The 24767-nt window shown below is 30.0% G+C and overlaps 2 protein-coding genes across 3 annotated transcripts in view; one reads left to right on the plus strand and one right to left on the minus strand.

The window, feature by feature from the left end:
• LOC107442742 (mitochondrial import inner membrane translocase subunit TIM50-C) overlaps nucleotides 1-17959 on the minus strand; it is a 32196-nt gene extending 14237 nt beyond the window's left edge. The window contains exons 1-6 of one of the 2 annotated variants that reach the window (XM_087153643.1): nucleotides 17930-17959; nucleotides 14449-14596; nucleotides 4417-4448; nucleotides 3074-3095; nucleotides 2930-2988; nucleotides 2711-2830 (exon numbers count right to left, since the gene is read on the minus strand). In XM_087153643.1, coding sequence (XP_087009769.1) covers nucleotides 2711-2830; nucleotides 2930-2988; nucleotides 3074-3095; nucleotides 4417-4448; nucleotides 14449-14596; nucleotides 17930-17944 — 396 coding nt within the window. In that variant the 5' untranslated portion in view covers nucleotides 17945-17959. Of the gene's footprint in view, nucleotides 1-2710; nucleotides 2831-2929; nucleotides 2989-3073; nucleotides 3096-4416; nucleotides 4449-8270; nucleotides 8740-14448; nucleotides 14597-17929 lie in introns of those variants that run through there. The other variant, XM_087153642.1, reaches the window with a different exon arrangement.
• On the plus strand, nucleotides 8916-10309 carry Ssl1 (general transcription factor IIH subunit 2 Ssl1). Its single transcript, XM_016056380.5, has one exon. It carries the CDS (start codon nucleotides 8964-8966, stop codon nucleotides 10242-10244), a length of 1281 nt encoding a protein of 426 aa, XP_015911866.2. The 5' UTR covers nucleotides 8916-8963; the 3' UTR covers nucleotides 10245-10309.
• Nucleotides 17960-24767: the final 6808 nt, after the last annotated feature.

The following is a 24767-nucleotide window of genomic DNA, read 5'->3' on the forward strand; positions in this document are numbered from 1 at the left end:
ACATGGTTGCCACTCAAATCTCGAAAAAATATTCCCTGCGTTTTCCCTGTACATATTATACACAATATATTAAGAGGAAACAACAATTACTGTGCTCTTGTGTGCCCTGTGGCAGAATTTTTTCTGACTTTCTGCGACAAACCTAATTAGAACCAATATCTTTCTGCAAGATATTTTTATCGTTATAAATGTATGTGTAATGAATTTATAATAATAGATGAAATTCGTGTTTATAAAATAAGTCTACATGCATAGAATAAAACTGTAATTTCATAATATAAGTTTACATTTCTTAATAAGTTTAAATTGTTTAAGTATAAATTTGTATAATCTTCGATAATAACGAAAAGTTATAAATGTATAGATCTGAAGACAAAAATGCTTACTAGAGCATAAATAAAGATTACCCAGAACCTGTAATAAGATAGAACTTATAGAAATAGCTAAGAATGGACAATAAGATTAAATTTATAAAACAAGATAACTGAATTTGAAGTATCAGTTTAAAACAGTATGATTTAATGTTTCACTATAGTAGTTATATCAGGTACAGAAACAAATCAGGTGAAAAAATTAATATTGAAGTTGAGTAATCAAAATAATAAAATAGTATTGACTATAACCGAATTCTAAAAGCAAAAAAATTAAAGCAATGTTTGCTTCAATTTTTTCTACATCTAATTAATTTTACCTAATTAATTAGATTCGATTAATATTGTACTGACTTATTGAAAGATTTTTTTTTTTTTTAAAGGAGGTAAATAAAACTTTTTTCGTGATCAGATTAAGTTCAGAACGAAAAAAATACACAGCGCTTGTGATTTCGCACTGTATTGTGTAAATATATAGCACTGATTCCACACGAAGTATGCAGAAGCAGTTTCCGACTCAATATGCTCAAGTCTATTCAACATCTCGAAACGAAATAGTCTTTATCAGTACTGAAACATCGGTATTAGAGCCATATTCATTGGATGCGATTTTTTTCGCATGCGTATAAAATGCTCTGTTCTCATAAAAAAGCACAAAGCAAATTACTGCGCCAGCGATAGAGACCGAAGTTGGCAAATTTCCAAAAATAGCTTAATAAAGGGGAAAAAAAATTCTCCCCTTTTTATCCAGTAACAGTTTGTGTTGGAGATTAACGGAGAATTACGAGCGCTTTCTCCTTCCGCGGTACGCTAGAAAAAAAATATTTAAAACAATTCTGTAAGAAAAAAAGTTTGCAGAACCATTATTGCTTCTGCAGAATTTTTTTGTTTCTGAAGAAAATGATTTTTTTTGTTGGTAAAACAGCTTCTGTTTCTGCAGAATTTATTTTGAGAACTTTTGTTTGTGGCAAACCAAAAATTTTTATTTCCCAAATAAAAAAAATCTTTCTGCAAGAACTCAGTCGCTTTCTGCGACAATGTCGCTGTGTCGCCGTGTTTCTGCCACGGGGTGTGTGAGCTTCATAGGGCTAACTATATTTATTAGTTTTGATTACTGGAAAAACAGCTGAACATACTTAAATAATGCCATAGCAAATTAAATAGTTTAGTATGGCTGAAATATTATGGTTAAATATCCCATAGATTACGCTTTGAGTGGTCAACATTTTTTTAAAATACAAAAATAAGAAAAAATATTCCCTGTATTTTCCCAGTTTGTAAAGAAAAAATCAAAATTCCCTGTTATATTAGGTGATTTTTAAATTCCTTATATTTTCCAGGTCTTCCCTGTTCTCCCAGAGGAGTGGCAACCCTGTGTAAGGCGAAATACATGCCCAAACATCTTTTTCAAATGCAAATTGGAAAAAAAAGAAAATGTATTAATTATTCATTATCAAACAAATAAAAATAACGATAACACATTTATATCGACATGATACATTAAAGAACCATTTATAATACATCCAGTATGCAAAAATAATCGGGGGTAAAATTGCTTGGTTTTCCCGTAATTTTAAACTAGAATGATTGAGGCAAAAATGCAAAAATTGGAGTCATCCTTAATATAAAATTGTGAGATTTTTTCCTCTTGATTTACGAAGTGATTGCTTGTGTAAAAATGTAAATGGATTTATCCCCGCTAATTACAATAAAAAATTATATGAAAGTAAAGAAATTCGATTCAAGAAAACTTTTGGACAGTATTTATGACATATATTATTATTTTATTTTATGAGCAAAATATGAAATAATATATCCTGATTGGGTGGCGAATGGCTGAAAATTTTTCATCTCTCGGGGTCTGCCTAAGTTTTTTTAGGAGGTACCTATTTTGTGAAAATTAAAAATTATGTTAACAAATCAACACAAAAATAAAAAAATATTTTCAAAAATTGTCACTACAAATAAAAAAACATTTATGATTGGTAAATTTCTATAAATATTTTTCCCATATGTTCAAAACAATTTCGCTGTTGTAAAATTTTGGGCTTAAAATTGCATCCAAATTTAAAAATGCATAAAAATTATTGTTCATAGTTACATTTCAACTTGATTTTAATAGAAACATACTGTAAGCATACATACATACATGCATGAAACATACATAACTGTAATAGCACTGAAAGTTATCTTCATTATGAGAACATTTTCGACTAGGTCGACAGAAAAAAGTTTCATCGAGAAAAAAATATTTCATAAATAAATTTTGAAATAAAAAAGGAAAAAAAAAAAAAAATTTTTTAGGATAGAAGGAAGAAAAAAAAAAGGACTCAACTTACAGTCCAATCAGGATGCACAAGAACACCAGTCATTTCCAAAACTAAAGTATAAGGAGGCTGATAATAAGGTTCAGTCAGAGGATCTGGCAACAATTTTTCTCTCGAAGGTTCTTTAATTAGCTATGTAAAAAATACAATTTTAGATACAATATACAAAAAAAAAATTTTAGTACCAAATAAAAATCTATACATTGAATCCCTACATTGAAAAATACTCACTTTATTGTAATATACTATTTCTTTATAAGTTCTATATAAATAAGCTTTGAATGTTGGCACTGTAAAGGAAAAAATACAATTTAAGGCAAACAACTGTAAATAATTTTCTCTTCTTAATAGGATAAAAATTAATGTATGACTTACTATTACTAAATTCATCTTCTACCTATGAAAAAAAAAAGATTTTTATTCATATGTTAAAGTATGTATGTGTATGCATATGTATTATGTAAAAGATTTCATCTGAAAAAAAAAAGATTTTTATATGGAATATATATGTATGTAAAGAAAATACTTAGAAAAAGATTTCTTTTATGCTGAAAAAGAGTAACATATTCAAAAATACTTCAATGTGTGTATACATATACTCATGTTTTTTTTTTAAAGAAAACATTAATTAAAAAATTTACTAAGAAGTTTAGTATGAAGTTATTTAAAGTTTCTATTGATTTTTATAATATACAATTTATTACAGATATATTAGTGTATAATAAATTATAGCCGTTATGAACTTTCTTAGAAATCTTTTTCTCCAGATTTTTCAGAATGCAGATGAAAAACAAAACAGAAATTCAAGGCATTTTTATTATTTATCATGCAGTAAAAATTTTACAGATTTCTAGTTTTAAAATACTATCTTCTTTTAAATAATTCTTTTTAGTACTATCTTTAAAACATCATTTAATTCATTAATTTTTATTTTGCAAACATATTTTGAAATCATCATAAAGTATGTACAAGAAATTTAAGTATAGATCTAAAAGAAAATTATCCAAATATGGCTAAAAGGAGTTGGAGTCCTTTCAATGTGTTTTTTTTCTAAATATGGGATAACCAAATTAATTTCGGGATTTTTCTTTTTCAATTTTAAACTGTTTTTAATTGCTAATTATTGAACTAGAAAAAAGATTATGTTAACAAAAAGATTAAAAGAGAGATGGTTTGTAACAAAACACTAAAGGCCTGGTTTCCTAAGACAAGCGCATTCTCTTGGCGTTAGCGGGAAGTCTACGTACTGCTGGCGCCTACAAAATACTGCTTTGCTAGTGTTTTGCGTGAGCAGTCAGTCCAACACAGACATTATCTCGTATGTGTTAATAATGTAAACAAATATTTATTTTGAATTTGTAATGATTTTGTCAAAGAAATAACACATTATAGCTTAGCTAAATGAAGAAGAAACTATGTTTAATATTAAAATAAAAATCTCGGCTGATTTCAATGCTTTGTTGGATGTTGTGCGCCATTGCTTTTATCGTTAACGCTACATTGTAATCCAACTGCAGTTTATTCGGACGTCATTGTTCAAGCTGAGCGTTCGATGACGTATGCTGCCTAACTCACAAATTGACCAATCAGGAGTTAGCGCTTGCTTCAAGCTGATATTTTGCAACGCCGACCTGTCCTAAGAAACCAGGCCTTTAGATTCCTCCCATGCATCAAATTAATTTAAAACTCTTAATTAAAGCAAATAATAAATTACTTACAATGTTTCCATCTTCATCTGTTGGAGGAGCACCTATAAAAATTAAATAAAAATTTTAAGATACATTCATTAGCATTTTCAGGGTTTGCATTTTGTCCAGAAAAAAAATTCTTACAAATTAATGATTACATGTCGGTTGGTGTGCGAATGCACGGTTCATGTGAGTGTCTCAGTACATTTAGAAATTCCCCTTCAAAATATTATTCCAAATATCTTATCATTTCACCTTGTCAGCAAAAATTTAGTGCATTATTGGCAAAATCCCAATGGCAGAATTTTTTTCAGCTTTCTGAGACAATTCTCCTTAACACTAATGCGTTTTTGAAAGACATTTTTAATCACAAATATATATGTTACAAATTTAAAGTAACAAAAGAACTTTATGTTTCTAAAAAACAAAAAAAAGATTAAAAAATTCATGTATAGAAAAAAAATTTATATTCTGTTTAAGAGTAAATGTAAGAATTTTTTTCAATCTACATACTATTTTTTTAGAGATAATGTCACAATTTTCTTAGGTTCAAATCATAAACTGTCTGAAATAGGTAAAATTGTCAATGAAAAAAATAAAGAAAATTTCTTATATTTTTTAAATCAAAACTCAATCTAGGGGCATATGATAGCACTTTAGCAGATATACAAGTCTATGTATTTGAAACTAATGCTTTTAGTAAATGAAATTCAAACAGTAAAATCTTAACAACTTTTTAATATAACATTTAACAAGTAAATAACATTCGTGGAAATATAAGAACACAACTATAGACAAAGATCGCTGACCGTTGTCTAAAGTAAAACTCTAAAGCTAAACTAAATCTCTTTTTCACAGAAAACAAAACTGAAATTTTTTTTCAGTTGCCAGATCACGAAAGTTCAAAGTTAGTGTTGCTACACCATGAAATAAAAACACCTGAAATAAAAATTTTTTAAACAAAATTTTATGTAGAAAACTATGTGCATATTTGGCGGAGAAGTGAACTCGTCTTCCAGAGAGAGTCCGAATTGGTTTGTTCTGATCTGGAGGAGTTTCTTTTACAATTTGCTTATTTGTGGTTGAGATGTTTTTTTAGGAGTAGATTCTGGTTGTGTTGATAGAGGTTGGAAAGTATCTTGATCAGGTAGTAGATGAGCAGGTTTAAGTCTATCGATGCTTACAGTACACTTTTTTATTATTTAAGAGATTTGTGAAATTTTTGTCATTTCGAGAAATTACTTTATAAGGACCTGTATAAGGTGTTGCTAATGAAGGTCTCATAGCATCAATATGTAAAAAGACACGAGAGCATGTATCTAGGTCTCGGAAAACAAAGGTAGATGGAGAAGAATGGTAAGCTGTTTGCTTTGGTTTTAACTGTTGAACGTGTTTTTATTTTTAATTTCATGATAAAATCAGGTTCAGTCACATTCAATTCTTTCTTAGAAAAACATTGACCTGGAAGTTGAAGATTTTCTCCATAGACCATTCCTGCCTTGGAAGATTGTAGGTCTTCTTGAAAAACAGTTCTCAGTCCCAGTAGAACTAAAGGTAGGGCGAGAGTCCAATTTACTGATGTGTGACACATAATTGATGTTTTAAGAATACAGTGCCATCTTTCTATCAGGTCATAAGCCTGTGGATATGATGTAGTTCGTGACAGGTGTATGCCAAATGTATTTGCAAAAAATTTAAAAAGTTCACTAGGGTTCCTCCATGGGTTGTCACTCTTTGAGGCACACCAAAACTTGCGATCCATTCACTGTAAAATCCCTAAGCAACAGTTTCAGCTTTTATATCTGTTAACGGAATTGCTTCAGGCCAACAAGTCAATCTGTCAATGCAAGTTAAACAATAGGTAAATCCTTGCGAAGACAGCAGAGGACCTACCATGTCCGGGTCACCAGTTTAGCAGACATACAAGTCTATGTAATTGAAACTAATGCTTTAAGCATATGAAATAGGAACAGTAAAAACTTAACAACTTTAATATAACATTTAACAAGTAAATAACATTCATGGAAATATAAGAACACAACTCAGACAAAGATCGCTGACCATTATCTCAAGTAAAACACAAAAGCTAAACTGAATCTCTTTTTTACAGAGAACTAAACTGAAACTTTTTTTCAGCTGCCAGACCATGAAAGTTTAAAGTTAGTGTTATTACAGCACCTGCTGCCCCACATTTTGCTGGTGTCTGCGATTAAGTTGGTTAAACTTCACTTATATTGAGATACAGAGGATTCATCTTTAACACTAAAGGAATAAAATATTTAGTTAACTCAAATTGAAAAGTTTTAAATTTGAAATTTCTCATTCCAGTTATACATAATACAAATAATTTAGATATATTAACGATCTCACATTTCTTATTAAGGTAATGATATCATTCCCTCAAAAATTACATGTCTCGGACAACATACATGGGAGCTTATTCAAAAATTAAAAGTAAACAAAAAGCAAGTTTTGGAAGCGATGATATACTGAATATTTAAATTCTCTTCAGCAAAAAATGGAAAGCAGGAAAACTTCTTTTTCCATAGATGACATAGTACTGCTAAAACAATGCTAACAATCTTCCAAGTGCTATTTAACCTGTAGGGAGAATAATTGAAGTTTATCCATGTAAGGATGATATTGTTCAAGTTGTTACAATGAAAACTGCAAAAGGACTTCATAAGCGATCATTAGTTAAGTTGTACTTAGTGAATCAAGAATGAATTCTTCATTGGGTAGGAAAATGTTCAGAGCGACTCATAGGCGTGACATAATCCAACATTTATATTTACAGCTACATTTCATTTATAAATTGTACTAGAGCTTAGATTCACAACGATTCTTCGCTATTTGTTCACGAAATGTGGTCAATATGGGGAGTAGAAGATTACAAGCGTGAACCACGAATTGAGATTAAATTGCCATTTGTAAAACAGGTAAATTTGAATTGATACTATACTACAACATATATTTTACATAAATCTAGCAATTTAAAAAAAAAGCCTTAGTCACCTTGATAAAATTAGTACAGATACCGGTACAGAAATATCCTCTTAATGCAATTTGTTAGGTTTTATAAGATCGCAGCTATATCAATGGTAAAAATTGTTAAGAACTTGACAACACTGTCAGTTCAATAAAATGTTTTATAAAAAAATTTTATATTGGTTAATAAAAATGATTTTTTACTTAACCTTATGGGGATTTATGACAATGTCAACCTTCTTCTATCGAAAGGTACATCTAGATAGAGTCGAGTTATCATGTCTTATATACTAGCGATTTGGAACTTAATATTTGTAGTGGTAGTTAGTAATGCCACATTATATTAAATCCCTACAACCTTCCATTTCTTAAAAAAAAAAATTCTAAAACGTAATCGTATGCCCCTTGTACGGAAAACCGAAAACTTTTACGCATGCTTATTCCAGAATGAATTAAATCTGATCTAGATCAAGGTTTATCTTAACCAGGAGTCTGTTTAGAAGAAATTTGGGTCCGTTAACGGACCCTTCACAAATTATCTTTTCATAAAACGGACCCTTCACAAAATATTTTAACTTAAAAACGGACCCTTCACAAAATGATTTCAGAAATTTGTTTATCTTCATTGTTGTTTTGTTAATCGAATAAACCCTTCTCAGGACAGAAAACAAGAAAGATGGATGTAAATTATTTACAATAACAGGACCCTATTTGCACAAATTCATAAAAGCGGACCCTGATTGAAAGAATGTGAGTAATTTTTTCACAATTTCACGAAAACCGGACTTTTCACAAAATGTCTGGACAGACCCCTGTTAACATTAACTATTAACAATACTATAAAATTTATATATCTCGAACTACATTTATGAAATACTAAAAATAAGATAACTAACCCCATTCGTAAATAGCGAATCCAATCAGTGTTGTAAACACTGATCCGAAAGCTAAAAAAGTCAATTTCATCATCTTTCGAGAAAAAGCATCATTCTTTTTATTTTCATCAGGCTTTTTTGTGTCCTCTTCTCCAGAATTAGATGACTGCTTCCCCATGCTAACTTTTAATATTTCATCATTTAATATTTTTATATCACTAGACTTGTGAGTACAAAACAAAACTTTGTTGGAAGCATTAAAATGTACCGATGAAGGTGGGATTTTGAATGCATTTTGCGAACTTAGCAATCTTTTAGAAACTATACTTTGGGAGCTAAAAGACCTTTTAGACACCGTATTTTGTAAGCTAAATAATCTTTTAGAAGATTTCAATAGAGCAGCTTGACAGAATTTAGACCGAAATATCCCAAATAAACACACGGTACGACGGCCCGCCATGTTACAAATTGTAGAATAAAAACAAGAAAAATCGATTGCCATCTAAATTATAAAGATATGTTATAATAATAATAACTTGAGGCTCATTTTTTAAAATTTTGTTTAAAAATTCTGCAATGAAAAAGAATTTCGGTTTTATTAATCAAAGCGAGTAAAAAAAATATTCTTTTAAAAGCTATAGCTGAAAAAAAAAATTTGTCCCATTTAGTCATAACCGTAACTTAAAAGTTTTATTTTTGTTTACAGTAGTATGGATGTCAAAGTCTCTATGGTATTGTAAGACTGGGAGTTATTTCACTATCTATCTAGTAGAAATAGTTTTAGCTAGAAATAAAGTATACTCAATTCCTTTTAAAAACATAATGGCGAACGACGACGATCAGAAAGGTTATAGGTGGGAGACGGAATATGAAAAAACTTGGGAGGCCATTCGTGAAGATGAACATGGTCTTTTGACATCCAGTTTGGAAGAAATTGTACATAAATCCCGAAGAAAGAGACTCTTAGAGAAAAAGAATCTTAAACTGGGTATGATGCGTCATCTTTACTTGGTCATCGATACCTCAGAGACTATGTTAGAGCCAGATCTCAAGCCCACCCGGTATCTCTGCACGATCAAACTCCTCGAAAAATTTGTTGAGGAATATTTCGATCAAAATCCAATCAGTCAACTCGGTATAATATGCACTAAAAACAAGAGAGCCGAGAAGATTACAGAGTTAGCCGGCAACCCTCGATCGCACATCGATGTCTTACAAAACTTGTCAAAATCCGCTTGCGTTGGTGAGCCTTCTCTACAGAACTCTCTCGATCTAGCAGCACAAACTCTGAGATTCATGCCTACTCACACCAGCAGAGAAATATTAGTCATATTCGGTAGTTTAACGACCTGCGATCCTGGGGACATCTACGAAACAATTGATTCTTTGGTGTCTCACAACATTCGTTGTTCAATCATCGGACTAGCGGCAGAATTAGTTGTGTGTAGGAAAATCGCTAAAGCGACGCAGGGAATGTATAGCGTAGTCATCGATGACTCTCATTTCAAGGAATTGCTGTACGAGCAAGTGTCCCCGCCTCCTGCTACGAGTAGCACAGAATCGTCACTCATCCGCATGGGGTTCCCCTATCACCAAAGCAAAAGTGAAGGCAAACCATCCATGTGTATGTGTCACCTGGATAGTAAAGAACCCCATCAAGGGTTTGGAACAGAGGGTTTTTACTGTCCACAGTGTAACAGTAAATATTGCGAACTCCCCGTGGAATGCAAGGCTTGTGGTTTGACTCTAGTCTCTGCGCCCCATTTGGCTCGCTCGTTTCACCACTTGTTTCCCCTCGACTGTTTCAACGAAATGTCTGTTGCAAATTTGGACCCTGAAATTAATAGGTATTGTTATAGTTGCCTGACTATTTTTAACGAGCAAACAGTATATCAGTGCGGTGCTTGTAAAAATATATTTTGTTTAGAGTGTGATCTTTTCATTCATGATTCACTTCACGCCTGTCCAGGATGTTCCAGCTCTAGGATATGTTAATTAATTTGTATCTAAAAGTTCCATCAATAGCTTTGATATTAAATAATAATTAATTTTTGATGTTACATTGTAGTTAATCTGCTAGCCTTTTTTTCATTTATTAGTACACTGTTAATAATGGACCTTTATGCAAGTCTCCAGGGTAATCCAACTCTAGAATATGTTAATAAAGCTTCATTTTCATGGTTATAATAATTGCACCAGGCTTCTCCAAAGTGAAATTTATAATCAGACTGCTTTAAATGATGTTTTTTTTTTCTTCCTGCAACTGAACAAAACTCAAATACAATACAGAACCATTTATCCGGTATCCAGAAAAGCAGGAAAAATTTTCACAACTGCAATAATTAGAGACTGTGTAAGTTTATTACTGGGCAATTCCATATAAACAGTGACATGACCATAAAAAGTTTTTTCAATTATTTCTTAATAAATTAAGTGGATAATTAATCTGAACTATTGTAGCAGTTGTGACAACAGCTTATTTTTTGTTAGAGTTTCTTTTTATCAGGATGGCAACACTTTAAAGTCAGCTATTACAAGATTTTGTTCTACACCACTTCAATTTTCAGCAAAAGGTATGTTGATTTTGTTATTTTATAGCCATGAAAATTTTATTTCTTGATTGTTTCAGATTAATACATTCATAAGCCTTATAAAAATAATAAAATAAATTGTTAGAATCAAAGTAGTTATAACTATTATTCATAAATGATATTAGGGTCTACTACAAGTAGCATGAGTTACTAAAACATAGTTATGTTATCATTGCAAATCTATTAAACTATCAATTACCCTAAAAATAATTTTTTTTTAAATTTTTTATGTGTTTTAATCAAAAACAAATCTTTAAGAGAAGTAGCATCCAGTTTTGTTATGTTTTTTTGTATAAAACTATTGTAGCATGAGTTACCATGTGGTAACTCATACTATATTTAGGAAGTGAATTAAGATGTTATTTGCATAAATATTATATAAAAATTAAGTTTTATTGCAATAAGTTAATAAGTATGATAAAGATAAGTTTGTTCTTCGCATGTTTATTCCATTCTTAATAAGTTGTTTTTATTATTGTCAACTTTTCCTTGCTTTGCTCCCTATCACAAACAAGTCTAAGTTTAAAACTTTATAAAAGTTATTGAAGGAGGAAATTACTCAAAGATGTTATTGGAAATTAATGGTATTAGTTAAAGTAAAATTCAGACGATGTTATTGTTGTAAATAATCCATTAAATGTAAAAGGTATAACACATTGTACAATATATCTAAAAAAAATATCTATACACCAAAATTTTAATTTAAGGTAAAAGAATAGTGAAATCCTGCTAAGTTAAGCTCCATAAATTAAAACTTATCATATGTCTCTTTCTTACAGAATGGCCTTAACAGCTGCTGAAAAAATGAGAAGAAGAAGACAAAAACTTAAAGATGAAGGAAATTATGCGAAATATAAGGAGAAACACAGAGAGGCAGCTAAAAAAAGCCGCGATAAAAAGAAAAATGAAATTGATCAAATAACTCCAGTGGAAAGAGAAAAGGTGAGAAGACAACAAAGAAAGAGATCCAGAGAAAGTGTTGCAAAATCAAGATTCAACAAAAAGGAAAGGTCATTTAAATCACAACAATACCCATATAAATCACCTTGTTCATTGGGAAAAGCAGTTGCCCGTGCCAAACGGGCATTACCAAAGTCCCCACGTAAAAAGCAGGCAGTAGTGAAACAGCTTATGAAAAATATTGTACCGCGTCAAGAACGCAATGTTGTAATACAGAATTATATTGGAAAAAATCCTATGAGCAGTGAAACTCTTCAGATAGTTAAAAACTTTTATATAAGAGATGATATCAGTCGACAAGCTCCAGGAATGAAAGATGTAGTAACAGTAAGAAATAGTGATGGTAAAATAAAAGAACAAATTCGGCATTTGTACAATTCTGTTTTGGAGACATTCTCTTTATTCTGTAATGATCATCCCGATATTAAGATTGGCAAGAGTAAGTTTGCTGCATTACGTCCAAAACACGTATTTTTAAGCAGCAAAATGCCTCATAATGTGTGCTTATGCAAACTTCATGAAAATTTTATTTCTGCTATCGAAAGTTTCAAGAAGTATTGCCCAGAAATCCCAGCTTATTCCTCAGGATTTATGAAAGATTTTCTTTGCGAGAATGCTACTAAAAAAGTGCTGGCAAACTTCTTGTAATAAATGTGAAAAGTTTTTTGAAAATGGTATTGAATCTTGTTTTGCTACATCTACTTCAAATATGGCTGAATGGAACAAGTGGAAAGATTTTGAAGGTAAGTTAACAAAAGTTGTAGAAGAAGGTAGCCTCGAAGATCTTGGAAAATACATAGTTTCAATGAAAAAAGATTTTTTACTTCATTGTTTCATTAAAAATGAACAAGCTCTAGCATATCAGATGCAGAAAGGAGAGGTAGGCTCCCAAAGCACCGATTTTACCACTGCTTTGCTACAAATTGATTTTGCAGAGAATTACACTTGTGTTGCTCAGGATGAAATACAAAGTTTTCATTGGGTACAGCCGCAAGTGAGTCTGTTTACTATTTCGTCGTGGTATAATGGACAGCATCACCCTGCTGTTATTGTATCCAATGATTTAGATCATTCAAAAAGAAGTATAATTCCATATTTAGATAAAATCTTTGAATATTTCCCAGAAAGTATTATTCTGGTCAATATATGGTCGGATGGCCCTTCATCGCAGTTCAAAAATCGTTTTATTGCAGCTGCAATCCCTATATTGGAAAACAAATTTAGAAAAAGAATTATTTGGAATTTCTTTGCAACATCACACGGCAAGGGCCCGGTTGTGAAACGCCAAGTTCGAAATTACGTAAAAGCACGCAAAGGCTCTGTTTTCAATGCCTCCGACTTCAAAGCTGCAGCTGAAAGAACTGGATCGGATAGAAAAATAATTGAAATGAAGTGCAATGAAATAGAGGAACGAAATCAAAATTTAAATATGTGTTCAATATTTGAGGAAGAACTGCCATTAGAAAGTATAAAAAAAATGCATTGCATTTATGTGAACCAGGAGAAGGTGACGGGTGCTCTGTTAACCAAAAAAATACGTTCCAGTTTAGCAGAACAAAATTTACCAACTAAACCTCCAAAATTAAGCATTAAACTTGGTACTTACCTACTTATTAAATGTTTAGGTAAGAAGCAAATTTTTAGGTATGCTGCTATTTCACAAGGTGAAGTTGAAGATGACGGAGAAGTAAAGGTAATGTTTTTAAGAAAGAAAAACATGAATAAAAAAATTTTCATTTCAGATGAAAATGACATTTCCTATGTGACATTCGAAAACATCATAAAGATTTTACCAGATGCAGTAATAAAACAGAATGGGAGCCGTTTCTTCTACGAATTTAAGGAAGAAATTGATGTTCTTGAACAACGTTAAATGTTTTAATATTTTTTTAATTTTCAATAAAATAATGTTTTTTTAAATACTTAATGTTAAATAAATATCAAAATAATATTTTATTTTGTTTCTGTAATCATTTTTAAAAGTTATTCATCTTTAATGTAGCATGAGTTACCAGTACTGTAGCATGAGTTACCTTATACTTGATATATTTTGTCAAATATTTAGTTTTTTTAAACTATTAAAAATAAAACTAGATGCTATTTTGTGATAAGAGTGATACATACAATCCACTCATAAGACTTAAAGTACTTAACAAGTAGAATTTTAGCAGAAATACAGGTTTAACTTTTTTTTCTCGTAACTGAGTGTCTTTTTTGGTAGCATGAGTTACCAAGCTATTTTAATTAAAATTTCAAAAAGTTAGAGATTCTTAGGATTTTTAATGGTATCATTAAAAAAAACAGAAAAATTGTAATCAACCTAAATTTTGTTGAAAGAAAATAAGTGCAATATTTATTATTGCATCGTATTTGAAAGCTAGATTTCTAAAAATCTGTAGCATGAGTTACTGTGGAATTACCCACTTTACATAAGAAGGTTTTGATATATTATCTCATTACAAATAATTAATTAATTTCATTAAATGTCTTAGAAAAAAGAAACTTCCTATCACTTAACAAGCTTTTTAACCCCTTAACGATCAGATAATTTTCAAGAAAACGGTCATAAAGGTGCCTATTTTGCCATATACACATATTTTGATTAGTGCTGACATCTAGTTTAAAATAATCTAACTATCTATAATTACCTGAAAAATATCCTGGTACTGCCATCTGGTGTGTAAAATGAGAAATAATAGGTTTTCCAGGCAAGAGAAATGAATTACAGTGTTCGCCGTTTATTAAAATCACTTTCGTTTTATGCTCTTTTGATTTTATTAAGAGGCGATTCAACATCTGAAAGAAAAAAGAAATCACATTTTTACGATATATTCTAAATGCACACACTTTAAGAGCTGAAATAATGACAACATTAATGCTTTATTTTAACTAATTTAATTATTTTAATAAAATAAAACCCTTCATAAGATTAAATTTACAAACTTTTTGCAAAAAACCGATCAATGGTTGCTTGAGTTGCAGTGTTTTAAATTAACTTTTCAACATCATTTGAGAGTTTTTATAGTTTTCGATATTTCCTCCTCTTTGTTCTAAAGAAGATGGCACTGATGAGTTTATTTAATCATCTGAGTGTGATTCCTCCATTTCTTGATTGGAAATAACAATTTTTGATGTCTGTAACAATTACAGAATCAGATTTTTCTCCTGATGCTCGCAGGTTATCGTCAATAGCTACGTAACGTGAAAAATTCTTGTCCAATTCATTTTCTTCATTGTTGAGCATTTCTTCGAAACAGTTATCAGCTCCATCGCCAGTGCTTAATCCACACTTTTTAAAGCAATTTGATATTGTTTGGGTTGAAACAATGTCCCATGAGTTACGAATCAAATGCATTGATTTCAAAATAGTAAGGGATTTTGATAGTTTGTTTGCAGTTAACAGTTCCGAAGAGCTGTCACAGTGTATGCCACTAATGATTTTTTGAACAACCATTTTTCTGTAATGAAACTTGAATGATCTTATGATTCCCTGATCAAAGGGTTGAATAATAGCTGTAGTGTTGGGTGGCAAAAACACTAATTTAATGTTTTATTATTAATATTGTAACGATTTGGTTCTTGCCGATTTGATTTTATAAAGCGGCTGATTTTATTATTGACGGCACTGTTGTTTTATTCTTATTGGCGCGTTACTACTGAACACTCTATCCTGGAAATTTCCCTGGAGCGAGAAATAGAGGGCGAAACCTCACCTCGTGATTTTCACGGGAGCGAGAAAGAAGGGGTTAAGTACTTTCCCTCTCTTTTACAATGGAATCATATTGTGCTGCATTGTGAGCCCTCTAATTTGTCTACGATTACTTCCTTTAATACAAAGTATATTAAAATATAATGTCTGGTGGAGATTGAAAATCATAGGTTAATGTCGAGGGGAGATATAAGTCAAAATTTGTATGAGCAACAATTTTTCCATTTTAAGGCTTTAAAACGCACTTAAGGGAAAATAAAAAGTCTTATTATTAAGTAAAAGAATATTTTATTTATGTTACGATATAGCTCCTTTCCCTCCCTTTGTCAATGGAGACATATTGTGCGACATTTGGGACCCCTTGATTTCTCTACAAGTATTAATTATGGTACGGTTGTATAGTATATTAAAATAGGTTAAAATAAAATTTTAGGTTAATATTGAGCGGAGATTCAGGACCATTTATATATACAGTATATGTTCAACAATTTCTCCATTTTAATGCTTTAAAGTGCACTTAGAAAAGGAAAAAAAGTCTTATTAAGTAAAATAATACTTTATTTACGTAATAAAATAACTTTTCAAGTAAGTTTTTGCAATGGAACTATTGTACCTTATTATGTCCTTTGGGACGGTAGTATAAGAAATTAGTGTATTATGTATGATAATACCTTACCTTATATGTATAGTATATATTTATTAGGAAACTGAAGTTTAACCACAGTATCTAAGACAGTATTTTGAGTTAAACCCTATAAATTTTTCTTATAGTGGTTTAATGTGTAACATATATATTTTATAACATGTAGAATCACAGTAGACAGCACAAACACATTTATTAAATAAATTTTTCGAATTATAAAAATTTAGTTATGACAATACCAACTGATCATTTCTAGAACTGATATCTTATTAACCATCTCTTACTAATTTATCTTAATATACCTACCTTAAAATAATTTACAGTATTTTTCGGATTATTAAATGACATGGAAAATTAATGCTGTACTTATCTATTACCCTTTTTAAATATATGGATTCAGATTGGTAACTTTTAGTCCACATTTGATTTTTCACCAATAATAGACTGGGCAATAAGTTATAAGATTGATAACATTTTGCCCATCTCACACTTACTAAATTTCTAAAAGTCACGGTTAAAATTATCTTTTATTTTGTAACAACAAAATTGACAGTAAATTTCAAATTGACTAGCATTCATTCAATTTAACAATCGCAAAATAATTTATGCGTCTCATTGTCTTTTTAGTAAATATTTAATATGAGTGAGCTAATTGTGCAATTTTTTTTTGACATTTGCTTTCAAATTAATTTTATTCAAATGTTACATTCATAAATAGAACTAAGCACGCTCAGTTTTATTACGAATGTGATTCAGTTTTGTATTTACTTTTAAAAACATTACAGGTATGAAGAGTTAACATTAAATAGTCAAGAAAACTATAACTTACGATGCAAAATTTTCACAATTTATAGGACAAGATTTCACAAAATTCATTAATATTTAAGAAATTTAAAGTTTCTATTTACAAAAAAAAAAAAATAATAATTCTATCCATCTAGTAAATTATTTCCTCATATCCAGAGAGATCCACTTTCATATTAATTACATTTTGTGTAATCAATATGCTCTAAAAAGAAAAAACATTGCCGCGTTTGTCTCTGGGTTTAACCGAGTTTTGTTGAGGGTTAAAAAAAAAACCTTAAAACTGTCTTAAGAGGAATATTACTACTAGAATTTTCGCTCACTAGGGACGGGATTATATAGTTTTACATATACAAATAAGTTGCATTTCATATAAACTGGAAAAGTCAGCAGATCCTACTCATAGAATAAACTTTCAGAAAATTGCATTTTCTTTAAATCTGTACTCAAACTGTTTAGTTTATTGGGATTATAAAATTTTACATATTTGAACAAGTTGCATTTCATATAAACTAGAAAAGTCAGCCGCACCTATTCTTAGAAATCAGAATTTCAGAAATTTTACTGTACTCAAACTTCCAAAGAAAAGGCTTATTTTTAGTTAATTCAAGTTTTGCACATTTTCACAGAAATGAAACTTTACAGAGCAGAATGAGTTGTGTGAATTTAAAATCTTTCCCAAACATGAAATAGCATTTTCCGGATTCCGTGTGCTCGATAACGTTTTCATTTATTTTATTTGTTTAAATTTTAATACCCTGCAAGCAAATTATTTTTAATTTTGTGGCCTAAAATTTAATTTTCTGGCCTAGTATAAACATCTACTAATAAAGGAAAAATTATCACCCATTCATGAGGAAATTTTGAAAAGATGGAGAACATATTCTTAGTTTAAAACGAGGATAGCCCTGCTAACACCACACTTATTTAGACACCCGATGGTTAAACGTTAAAAAGGAAAACAGAGACTTACTTGACAAAGAAACATCCACCAATATCTGTGCAAAATTAAATCTATGTGAGGGGACTAGCTCAGGACAGGAGTGTCTGGACCTGGAAAGACTTTAGGACTTATGTGCCAGCTAGCACGAAGAAGTTAGGGCAGGTATAGAAGTAGTTTACGTCATATTTAACTTTTTTTTTAAATTTGTGTAGGTAATTGTAGGAAAAATTAAGTTTCTTCGGAAAACTTAATAAAAAAAACTTCCCTTTTTTATAAACAAAATCTGAAAACTTACTTTAAAAAAAAAAAAAAAAAGAGTTATTTGAGTGAGAGAAAATTTCTTCGGGAAGGACAAATGAGACATATTTTCCCTTGTATTTTTCTCACTGAAAAGAATGAAATAAATTTGCCAAACAATCATACTAACAGTTTAGAAGTTAAAAGCTTTTTATGTACAAATTTGTACTATAACTATTTACACATGATATAGCTAAATAAGCAAGTAATGCATTGTTTCTATACAATTTCCTATGATAGATTGAAAGAGACAACATGCGTCAATGGCCCAAATACTTCAAAAGATGCAAGAGTTATATGTATAAAAATACTACTCCCGCGAGTACTTATGCATACCCTTTCCATTGCTGTCAAGGAACTTTGCGATTAATCTTGTAAGCTAAATTAGATCAACCAGGAGACCAGACTAATAAACTTGTAAATAAAACGTTTTTTGACTAAACATGGTTTCCGATGTATAATTACTTTCGGAAATTTTCAATTTCCAAGATGTTACTCACACGATTCCCAATAGCAGTGTATAATCTGACAAATTTTTTGTGCCATTTAGTAATTTGTGTAACTTTGTTTAACTGAGAATTAACACACTTCCTTTCAAATATATACATTTTATTTTATTATTGCTTCACTCAAAAATTTTTATCTCACTTAAACTTTATATAATATTCTATTTTAATTTTGAATCAAAGTTTTTTAAGAGTTGAGAGAATAATATCTAGTTAACTGTTCATTAAAGTTTCTTTGCTTTTTAAATTTAATATTTTCTAAACTCATTTGTGCTATGCTTTGGGGATTGAACAAGTCTGCCACTTCTTAAAACATTGGATTTATTTTTTAGCAAAGAAAATTTTACCATCAAATTTAAAGGTTTCCTGCTAAAAATTGACAAAAACGGAGTAAGCATTTTCATGAGAAAATAAAAATTTGAACAACTGCACGTCTAAGCAATGCATAGTTGAATAATGAAAATTTTACTGTAAAAATATCATAACAATATAAAACTTACCTTTGATTAATCATTAGACTAGGTCTGCAAAATAAAAGCATTTTTCTCCTCTTATGTTAAAATATCAATAGAAATACACTTCTATTTATTGAAGTCAAAATATAATGTAGCTTAAAGAGAAATGCATTTAAATTTATTCAAGTAAGGTTAAGTGCTAAAATTTAAGGTTTGCTCTCTGAAGATATTAAAGTATTACGGTAACATCTACCAATCACTGTGTACCCAAAAGACAATAAGGCTGAACAATATTTAAAGAAAGATGAATTTCTTACAAGGGAAACTAGGGAAGTGTGACTCGCCAATTTTGAAATAAGCTAGTGGGATGTATGTCTTATGAGGAATAATTTTAGGGGGCAACATTCGTTTCGGCCCATAGAAGGTCCTGTGAGAGATAAAAAATAATTCAATCTATAGAAATATCGGTATTTTATTACTTCAATGCAAACTATTAGTTATTGTAATTATCTAATACTCCAATTAATTTTGTGGTACTTTCACGTATTATATAATGCATATTTATTGTCAAAATGGATTTCGAAAGCTTTATATATCTGTAGTTTTTCAGAAAAACCTGTTAGGTTAATTTTAAAAAAAAATTGACATCAAATTTTTTAAATTTTTTTTCTCCAAAAAATTTTCCAAATTAATTGGAGTATGTAATTACAAATCAATTAATTAATAATTAATTAATTAGTAATTATTTAATTAGTGATCAAATATTTAATTTGCTAATTAATTTGTTAATAAGCAAATAAATTAATTAACCAATTAATTAATAATTAATTGGAGTATGAGACAATTACAATAACTAATAATCTGCATTGAAGTAATAAAAGACCGATTTTTCTATAGATTGAATTATTTTTTATCTTTCACAGGACCTTCTATGGGCCGAAACGAATGTTGCCCCCTAAAATTACTCCTCATAAGGCATACATCCCACTAATTTATTTCAAAATTGGCGAGTCACATTTCCCTAGTTTCCCTTGTTAGTGACAAACACCAAAAATAACATCGCGCTTCAATAATAAATTTTATTGAATTCTAAATTCATAAAATATACAGTAATTTTTGGGTTTAAATTAGATATACAATTACACTTAATGTTGTAACTTCAAAATACACCAATATACATCTTTTTAGTCTTACAATAAAGAACTGGGTGCAAAGTTTGCCAACTCCAATTTTCGAAATGAAACTAGTATGAAAAAAATTTGGGCTTTAACTTTGTCATGGTTTGTTTTAATCCCTATTTTAACTTAATAGCAATTGACAGATTTTGTATCAGAGCCTACTTTATATGGAATAGGAATATTGGCAGATTTGTTCTAGTACAGCAATGCATAAAGTTACATAAAAAAATTACAACTTTGCTTTAAAAAGAAAACTATATGAATTAGTATGGACAGTGCCGTTTTTATGTTTATAGGGGCCCTGGGCCTGTCATTATTTGCGGACCCTTCATAAGTAAATTTAGGGGGAAAAAATTAATTTTGAATAATTTTTAAAAATTCTTTTATTTTAAGAGTAAAAAAACCTATAAATTAATTATAAAAACTTATATACATTATTTCTATCGAAAATTTAAGGTAACAATACTTTTCGCGCTTTTTCAGAGGCGAATCTTCTATCACATCAGTAAAATCAATTTCCTGTAAGACATACATTTTGCTTTGCAGCTCAAAATCTGTAAGACTTAGAAACATCAAATTATGAAGGTGTGTAGAAAATATGCAAGGAGTTAGAAAAAATACAAGAAAATACAGTTTGATTATTAGTTTTTTTTTTTTTTTTTTATAATCGTTGAAAAACGGACTCAATTTTGAGCCAATGTTTAATTACGTAGCCGTGAAATTTTAAAACCAATCCAGAAGACAAGTAAACTCCTGGATCAGTACCCAGAGGTATTGAATTGTTATGAGAACTTGGAGGAGTTTATGACCCCGACAGATTTAACATGCACCAGTCACCATTTTATGCATGGGTATTATTCGGTCGGCTGAATTCGAACTCCCATTCTCACGAGCAGGAGTCCATAACCCTACCAACCAAGCTATCGTGGTCAAATTATTAGTTTATTTTATAAAAGTCATTGAACAGCCCAATTTCGAGTTCACGACTACTAATGTTCAACTACGTAGTCTTCTAATTTTGAACCCAATCCATCATACAAGAGAACTATAGAATCAAGTATTGTAAGAAATTTTTGCCTTCATGGAGGACGTTTTGATGGAACTTACCCGCATTTGCGTTACATAGAGAGGAAGAACACGAGTACCTCCCACGGTTAGACTGACGGCAAAGAGACTCTAACCCATGATCCGCCTACCACTGAGAATATTTCACGTCAGCACGGTGGTCGGTAAAAGCCGGGTGTGGAATTCATATCGACCAGCCATCACTGGGATTCGAACTTGGTGCACCTCATTCAGAGGAGAATGCTCTATCCTTTGAGTAGGGCGACATGTGCCACTTTTCCAATTTATTGATTGGTACCAATTTTATTGATTTGCCTAAATTTAGTCATCTTCAAAATGTAAATGGTTTCAATCGTATTTTTTGTAGGAAAAAAATTGAAATATACCATTTTTCCTCTTAATCTGCAATGAATGCAGAAGCAACCAAGAGGTTTAGGGTTTAGTTAGCAAAATGAACAGGGAGCGGAGCCTTCTAGTTTTTTAAATAATTGTTAAATTATTAGTTTTACATGCATACTTAAAAAAAAATAAGTAGAACATTTTTCAGTATTGTGTTAGATTTCATAAAATTAGCCCCAAATATACACACTTGCCTTGCGGATATTTTAAAATTGTTTTTTTTAAATTTAATAAATTAAGTCATTTGGATACTTTACATTCTTGAAAAATGCCTTCCAAACTACCATTTTTAACGTTTATAGCAAGTATCTTCAGTTCATTTAGAAGTAAACCATAATTCGGCTTATCTTATTCATTTTCTGCTTATGTATACACACTAAAAATAAATTTAAAACTAAACTGGATATAACACAAGGACTGCAAATTTAACTGTCGGATATAAAACCTTATTTAAGATTGATGATGATAAAACGATGAAAAATCTACATTCCTCTAATTAAATATTTTAAAAATAGTCTGTTTTTAGGTTATAATGTTCGTAATTACCTTAATAAACTTTAATCGTAATGTCGGGGTTCCGCCGATAGAAGACATTTAATATATCAATGGAACACACTAAAGCATTATATCAATTAGTTTTAGAATTACAATTATGGAATAATTATTTTTATAATAGAATGAAAGGTTTTAAAGGACAAATATTTGTTAATGTTTAATAATTAATCAAAGAAAAAACTTAACCCCCATATTGTAATCTAACGAATAGCCTCTGATAAATTTTGTGACAAAAAAAATTGGAACCTGATTGATTTCCGGATTTTAGAAACACCTTCTAGTTTTACTATTCAATCAAATCGGTTTCGATGTCTTTCATCCTACCTGTCTCACTAGTGATTCAGCATATTTCGGTATCATTTTTGTTTCGTTCTCACTTAATATTAATTTGTTTGCGACAATTATTTTTTTACTACATTTTTGCGAGAAATTTAAAAATATAATATTGAGGCCATTAACTGATTTTTTTTTTTTTTTTTTTTTTTTTTTTTTTTTTGTATGCTTCTTTTACTTATATCATCCACACCCACAAGCAACTGTCTGCTCTAAATACTGCAATAATGTAAAATGAGATAGCCAAACAAAACGTATGGTGTTATTTAAATTCATGTTCAAAAGTATTAATTGTTTCTTGAATTGACAATTTCAGTCATCTTTTAGGTATTTAAAACTGCAGCATATCGCATGAAAGTATCATTATATATCATTTTTACAATAAAGTAAAATAAAAAAAAAATTCTAATCCTTAGGAACAGATATTAAATAGTCTCATGATTGAATGATGGAGCATAATTACCTTTTAAACAAATAAAAAAAAATTTACCTTTTAAACTAAAAATTTGCTTATTTTTAAATAATTTGTTAATACTCAAAAGGTTTAAAAGATGATATGATAACGAAGTTTTTATTTTATTCAGTCATTTAATTATATTTTTTCAATTTTTTTTATTTATTTCTTTTTTATTAAATTAAATGCACACGTTTAAAATGAAAAAAGCTGTCAAAATTCCATATATAGTTTCGATTCACAATTTTAAGAAATTGTTTCGACTTTGATTTGGAAATTTAAAAGCCTTATTAATAAAAAAATACGAAATATAATATTACAAATTGAACATAGTTCATATTTAGGGGAAAAGTGGAAAATTTGGTCATACAGGAGTTTTAAACAATTTTTTTCTCATGTTTAAACATTTGTTTAGCTGTCAATGTTCTATTAAACAAAATCATATGTTGTTTCTGTCTATTAGCAGTAAGTAAAATTACATTTGTTATCTCAATTTCATCCAGAACAGACCAAATCAAGAGTCTTGGCAGACAGGCCAGCCAAAGGGGGAATTGAATAGTGGCACGCCATTTAAATAAATAAACAAAAAAAAAAAAATTTATATATAAGAAACTGCGCAAGCTTTCACGTTTTCCCTAACCACAACCAAAATTGATATAATAAAAACATTTGCTTACCTCCAACCTGAAAGAGTTATGTCTTCTTAATATCCTATGAAAATTTGATATAGAAATTCCTAGTTCACGAATTCTCTTGCTATTAATTTAAAAAATAACAAAATAAAATCAACTTCAAAACTTAAGTAAATTAAACAATTAGGCTAGTTGATGATTAAAGGAGAAAAAAAGCTTTTATAATAAATTAGAAAAAATATCTGAATTTTCTAAGAAAGAAAATTAAGAATTTAACGAGCCCAATTTAACGGGCACTATGGAAATCTCAAGACAGAGTGACCCAAAGGAATTCTAACAAGACCCTTCCCCTATTTACAGCCCTAGAAATTTTTTCTTCTTAGAAATTTATGACCAGAAATCAGACAAGAAGATGTTTCTGTGGATATCTGATATTTCCGAAGTTAGGAAGAAAGAGCCCCAAGGCAATGTAAAGAAGCTAAAAACATTTTCTCTCAGTGTAAAGTGAGGAGTCTGTATTTTTTATATTTGACAACTCTGTGGGTGGTAGCTACGAAAGTGGGGATATTTTCATCAGTGGAAAGAGCGTTTTATTGCTCTTTTGGTTAGAAAAGTGAAGAGTAACAATTATTTTATATTTCTAAACACTTCGATTAGATTTTGAAAAGCATCCGACAATGTAAGAAAGAAAAAATTATATATATTATGGGTTTCAGAGGGCTTCAGCTCTGAATAAAATTTTTAAAAAAGAAGAAAAAATTGGGATCTGGGGGACCTCTTAAGTTATAAATAATAAATGAGTTAGAATTAAAAAAAAAAAAAAAACAATTAACGCAATGAGATTTTAGACTTTTCGGGGGCCCCATCAGAACTCGGGGCCCTGGGCCAGGGCCCACTGGGCCCATCCTTAAAAACGGCTCTGCTTCGAATTTCTTCATTTAAACACTATTCAACACACTATTAACTATTATATTTATACATACATAGGAAATTA

This window comes from Parasteatoda tepidariorum, chromosome 10 (genome assembly GCF_982258835.1).
Source record: "Parasteatoda tepidariorum strain Cologne lab strain chromosome 10, Ptep-v5.0, whole genome shotgun sequence".
Classification (NCBI taxonomy): Eukaryota; Metazoa; Arthropoda; class Arachnida; order Araneae; family Theridiidae; genus Parasteatoda; species Parasteatoda tepidariorum.

Coding starts and splice junctions, on each gene's coding strand:
- Ssl1 (XM_016056380.5), top strand. CDS start 8,964: ATGTCAAAGTCTCTATGGTATTGTAAGACTGGGAGTTATTTCACTATC.